The following is a 6000-nucleotide window of genomic DNA, read 5'->3' as shown; positions in this document are numbered from 1 at the left end:
AACCCTAGTGGAAGATGCCCCTGCCCATGGCAGGGGGGTTGGGACAAGATGATCTTAAAGGTTCCTTCCAACCCAAACCATTCCGTGATTCTATGAACACCTTTATAGCCGAGTGTACCCTCCTCCAAAGTGCATCAAAACTGGCTGGAGCAGCTGCAGGAGTTGCTGTCCCGTCCAACCTCCCTGCCGTGGGCAGGGATCAGCTCCTTCCCTGGTCACTCCCTCCTGGCCCTCGGCACAGCCGGCTGCACACCTGGGAAGTCGTTTCCCTCCCCGATGGAATGGGGAGTAGAGGAAATGGGGAACAAAGCAGAGGAGAGGAAGCTGTGAGTGAGGCAGTGCGGTGCCATGGGCGGAGCAGCACCCTGGGATGCACGGGGTCGAGTGGGGCACAGCCGGTCAGTCCCACCCTCTGTAACATCTGTAGGACCATTAACTGTGGGACATTAATGTAAGTAATTAGATTGCTGCAGTTATTTTGCTGACGGTCTAGGAAACACTAGGAAAACCCCCAGGAACAACACTTCCTCCTGCCTCAGTCCCCTGCTGTGAAAGGTGCTGATAACTTGCCTCTCTCCTTGCCCTAGCTCAGGAGTTACCATACCTATTCATACCATTCATCCAGCTGGTCTTTCCCAAACCCAGCTTGACTTGCCAGGACACAATCCAACCTAGACTTGTGGGGTTCCTGCATCCCCTGGCATCCTCCATATCCTGTATGCAGGGCTTACCTCTGTAAGGCTGAGCAAGGGGTTGTTTGAGTGACCGCTGTCAGCCAAGGGTTTCCTCTGTGCCTCCAGAAAAACAAGCCAGAGCACTTTTTGGACTTACCACGATTTTGTAGAGCTCTGAGACTGGGGTCTTCAGGCAGTGAAATGGACCCAGCCCCAAAGGCCAGTGATCACATGGTCTGGGCTTGGGTGAGCAGTGTGCACCAAGTGAAGGTGAAATCCTGCAGAGAGGGGGCTGATCGGACCGGGGGGGCAAACTATCTTTGGGAACTGGCCAGAGCTGGGTTCTCCATCTCACCCCCAATAGTGTGATTCAGTAAATGCACATTGCTTCCCAGTGCAGGCCAGGAAAGCCAGGGGAACTGGGGAGAGAGCTGACCTGGGACACAGGCGCTGGGCAGCCCGTCCCACCCCCAGCCCAGGCAGCGGCACGCGAAGCACTCGCCCAGCTCCCCATGTGTTGGGTAAAGAGGCAACAGCTGCAGGGGCCCTTCTGCTGCCTCAGGAGCTGGGACAGCACCCAGAGCCAGGCCGGGATCTAAATTTAACCTCGTGCTTTGTGTGTTTGGACATGCGAGTGCAGGCTCCAGCCCCCAGTCCCCCACCGCCTGCCCCGTCGCACGGAGGAGACGGGGACCCAGCGGAGCTCCAGCTGGCTGGGACCTGAGGAAGAGGGGCTGGGCCGTGGGGCAGGAGGGGGAGAAACGGCGGGGGGAGCAACACCATGGAGCCTGCTTCTCCCCAGGATGACGTGAAGAGGAGGCAACAGAAGGAGAAGTCCAAGAAGCCGGTGCCACCAGTAGCCCCTCGGCCACCCAGGGCTCTGTTCTGCCTGACCCTGGAGAACCCGCTGCGGAAGGCCTGCATCAGCATCGTGGAGTGGAAGTATCCTCTGGCTGCAGGCACCTGGGAGCACATGTGTGTGTGCCTGTGAGCAGGGTGCTGGGGGTCAGGAGAGCTGTCAAGCCCGTGCTGGGTGTCTCATCAGGTCTGTAAAAGGCAGTGAGGCACTCAGGGAGCCCTGGTAGGATGTGTTGGCCGTGCAAACTGGGGCGTGAGTAGGTTGGTGGGGAGAGCTGGGGCTGAGGAGTGGGTCAGGCCATGGGGACCTTCGGTGGGGTGGTGCAGGGACAGGCAGGGCCAGCCTGGGGAAAGGGAGAGGACATGCTGTGTGCTGGGGAGAAACGGGGCAGCTCGCTGAGAGGGGAGGGCGTTTGGTGTGTGAGGAGGGGCACAGTGCCCATCCTGGGGTGGGGATGGGGTCAGGCTGGGGGAGCTGAGGGTGGAGCTGGAGACAACAGGTCACCTGGGGAGAGAGGTTTAGGGTGGGTAACGAGACCCTGGCGGGTTGCTTGGGATGGCTCTTTGTGTGTGTCACCTCTTGCCTGATCCCACAGCTGTGCTCTGCACCGAGGAGGGCCTGGCCAGTGTCCCCTATATCCTTGCTGACACCATTGTCCTCTCAGCTCCCCTTCCCATCCCTCCCTGGCACTCCTGTCACAGGGTGAAGGCTTTTGTGGGTGATACTGCTCAGAGGGAGGGTCCCTCTGTGTGTCTTTGACTTAATGGAGGGATGGGGTTTGGGTGTTGCTCTTTGATCTTTTCACTGGGACATTGTAGCTCAGAAACACCAAAATGCCATATTTCTGCCATGCATCCAGGAACTATTGCTTTGTTCACCTATATTTTATATAAGGGAAGAGAATGGAAAATGAAACACTTAACTTTGATTTCAGCAAAACATTCGGGCTCAAGTAAAATGATGGACTCTGGGAAATGGAATGAAGTTCTTCCACCATGATTTCCTCATTTCAGTTGCTGAAACTTATCTGTGTGTTCCTGGCCTTGGTGGGATGATCCCAGCCCTGGCCAGGCTTTACTCCTCTTGGAGGTGGCTTGGTCATCTTAGGCTGGCTGTGTTGCTGTGCTCACGGTGCCATGGGGACACCAAAACCATGCCCAGGGAGTGGCTGGCAGGTATGAGGGCATGCTCACAGCTCTACTGGTACTGGAGTTTGAGCCCTTGTTCCTTTACTGCAGAGGGACTCTCTGTCCTTCAAAGGAGTGGGAGCAGAGCCAAAACTGGGGAATTCTCATTTTCTGTTTCTCTAGAAAAAGAACTGGGCTGTTCTACGAGCCCATGGAAGGGAACTGTGCCTGTGTCTTAAATAGGCACTGAGTAGGGAAGAAACTTCTCCATCCTCCCAAGTGGCAGGGGAAGAGCTGGAAATAGGACTTACATCTTCCAGCGTGGTCCAACACATTCCTCCCCCCGGGCCAGCACATGCCAGAGCCAGTGCATAGCACAGTGGGGGTCTTTGCCACATCAGTGCTCTGGAAGGGGAGAGGGAAGGGGAGAGGTGGGTGCCCCACCAGAAAGGTGGCTTGTGCAGGTGGTTCTGACCTGTGCAGGACAAATGGTCCAGGGAATCAGGTTTCTCCAGGGCCTTGGCTGTATTTATACCCTGATCACCTGGCTGCCCTCGCTCAGGGATCAGGGTGTGCGAGGCACGACAGGGTCGTTCCAGTTCCTGGGGGTTGTTATGGTCTGCGGGGCCAGGCAGGCTGCCAAGGGGAGATTAGCTGTGACCATCTTCTGTGGGGATACCTGGCCCCTGGGTTCAGCCATTGCTGCTGAATAGCTGCTGCTGTCAGAGCACAAAGCTGAGCCTCGGCAGTGGGACGGGGTCTTTTTCAGGCAGTTGGAGGGCAGGGAGTGTCGCTTCACTCAGCCCAGGGCAGGTGAAGGCCAGACTGGCTTGAAGCAGAGTGGGTTTTATGCTGAAATTTGCTCACATCTCAAAAAACATGTTTGTTAGAACAGGAAAATCTGTGTGTTCTGCAACTTTATGGGTATTGTGTGCACAACAGCTGGTCCAGCAACTCGACAGTTATTGGGACATGTGATGTCACCCTGGAATTCCAGGTCATTTTGCAACCAGGAGGACTTCAAGGCAGATGGGTGAGGAGTCTGGGGACCCTGGGGGACCACAGAGCTGCAAGACACTAAGGCCTAATTCCCTCTGCAAGGGAGATATGGGGACCCTTGAATGCTTTGTGGTGGGAGACTGTTGGAGAGGAAGAAATGAGATTGCAGGACAAGTAGATGAGGAGGATGCTGAGGCTCTGGCTCAGTGGCAGGAGGCAGAGACACTGTGCCTGGTGACACTACATGCCTCCTTTTTTGGTTAAATCTGTCCCACTGCATTTCTACCTAATAACAGTGCCAGACTCACAGAGTCATAAGCAGCAAGTGGATTCCAGCTCCAGTTACAATCGAGGTCACCCTTCAAGGAGAGCTCGTCTCACCCTGTCCGAGCAGGCAGGGAACCTTCCAACCCCTGGGCTCTGCCCCAGTGCCTGGAACACAAAGGGGAACAGCTTTTCCATCTGACTTCAGTTTTTAAAGTGTCATCAGGTTGATGGATAGAAAGGTTCAGAAAAGGAAAAAAGCCTGACAGCACTCTGCCAGCTCAGCAGGCTGGTGTGGATGGAATGCTCCCCCAGGTGCCCCCTGCCTTGTGATGCTGGATTGGACACTGGTGTGGCCACCACAGCCCAAGGCAGGTCTCAGGGAAGGATCCTGGGGGGAACAGAGAGTGGGGGTCCCTGGAGTGAGAGTCTGGCTGCAAATAGGGTCCTGAAGCCAGAGTTTGAGCTCCCTGGGGGCTACAGGAAGGTGGTAGCTGGAGCTTGACCATGAGGTTTCAGTGGCCCAAGCAGAGCAGTGATAGCAGCAGGAACCTGGGAGTGACCAAGTCCCAGGGTCTTCACAGGGAAATAGCAAGTCACCCCACTTGTTCTGAGATGTCATGGGGCCCAAACAGCACAGTTCCACCTTGAAGGGAGTGGCACAGTCTTCAGGCTGAGCACTGTTCACTCCCAGCCCCTGGCACTCCCGGGGACAGCCACAGGAGCACTGCCTGCACTGGTGCAGTGAGGCTGTAGGGACACCTGGGGATGTTCTGCTGGAGGAGACCCTGCTCCTGGATACCTGCCAGTCAGGGACACACAGCCCACCTGAGACCTGAGCAGCAGGTGCTGCTCAGCAGTGTCTCCCCATGGATGCTGAGTGCAGGGGGAGCCAGGGGGAGCCAGGGCCAGCACGCTCCAGAGGGGGATGCTTTGGTTCAGGGCCTACATTATGCAAAAGGGTCCTGACCCTTCAGGATGATTTACTGAAGGATGAGGAGGGGGAAGCTGCCAGCTCTCCCATCCCTTTGTTATTCCTCCAGTGCAACCTTTTGGTTTGTGCTCCCTCCCCGTGTGTCCCGTGCCAAAGCTGCCCCTCTGTGCTGTGTCCCAGCCCTGCAGCACCCAAGGGTGAGGGTGAGCTCTGAGTGCTCTCTCTGTGCTCTGCCCCAGGGGGAGGTCGGTCCCCCACACACACCCAGGCAGGGCAGGGCCAGGGGTGCACCTGCTGTTTCTTTCCTGTCTCCACTCCTTAACACTCCCTCTCAGACCCTTCGAGATCATCATCCTCCTCACCATCTTTGCCAACTGTGTTGCCCTGGCCATTTACCTGCCCATGCCTGAAGATGACACCAACGTCGCCAACTCCAGCCTGGTAAGGGACAGCCCTTTCCCCTGTCCTGGGCAGCTGAGGGCTCCTTTTGAGGGCTCCTTTTGAGGGCTTTGCAGGCTCTGCAGGGCTGGTCTCTTGCTGTGACGTGGGTGCAAGGTGGGCAATACCTGTGGTGAGGGCACCTGGGGCTGCAGTCAGACAGTGCTGGTCCAGCCAGAGCTGCTGCAGAGTCAGAGGGAGGCAGTGGGGGGGGAGAAGTGACTGCAAAGTGGGTTTTCAGAGGGGCTGAAACCGCCTCTGGGCTGAGATCAAAGGCAGCAGGTTGGTGAGTGAAGTGCACAGGAAGGAAGAATCGATGCCAGTGAAAGAAAAAAAAAAATCCCTCTGTTTTTCATCGTGACACTTTGAAAGGGAAACACCCTGTTCCAGAAAGGCTCAGATGGTTTGTTTCGGCATTTATGGAATAAATTTTTCTGACCTTTCCTTTCAAAACTGTATTTTAGTTTTGTTACTTTATGAGGGGAAAAAACCATTTCTGTTAAGCAGAAAGGTCACTCCTTTGCAATCATTATTCTGTTTTTTTCCTCAGTCACTCCAGTTTGCCTGGAATATGTTGTTTTGATGTGGTACAAATCGATAGTTTGCTCTATTTTTGATTTGCCAGCCCTTTCCACTCTTCAGATCCCCACTGTGATTCAATCCACATTGATTTCCATTGAGAGACTGAGTTTGATGACTGAATCA

General features: G+C 55.5%; 1 protein-coding gene across 1 annotated transcript in view; it reads left to right on the top strand.

The window, feature by feature from the left end:
* The first annotated feature begins 1378 nt into the window (after nt 1-1378).
* CACNA1S (calcium voltage-gated channel subunit alpha1 S) overlaps nt 1379-6000 on the top strand; it is a 42638-nt gene continuing 38016 nt past the window's right edge. The window contains exons 1-2 of the mRNA XM_017821382.1: nt 1379-1616; nt 5193-5298. Coding sequence (XP_017676871.1) covers nt 1456-1616; nt 5193-5298 — 267 coding nt within the window. The 5' untranslated portion in view covers nt 1379-1455. The remainder of the gene's footprint in view (nt 1617-5192; nt 5299-6000) is intronic.

This window comes from Lepidothrix coronata, unplaced genomic scaffold, assembly GCF_001604755.1.
Source record: "Lepidothrix coronata isolate B3197 unplaced genomic scaffold, Lepidothrix_coronata-1.0 Scaffold90, whole genome shotgun sequence".
NCBI lineage: Eukaryota > Metazoa > Chordata > Aves > Passeriformes > Pipridae > Lepidothrix > Lepidothrix coronata.
This window is presented reverse-complemented; position numbering and strand designations above follow the sequence as displayed.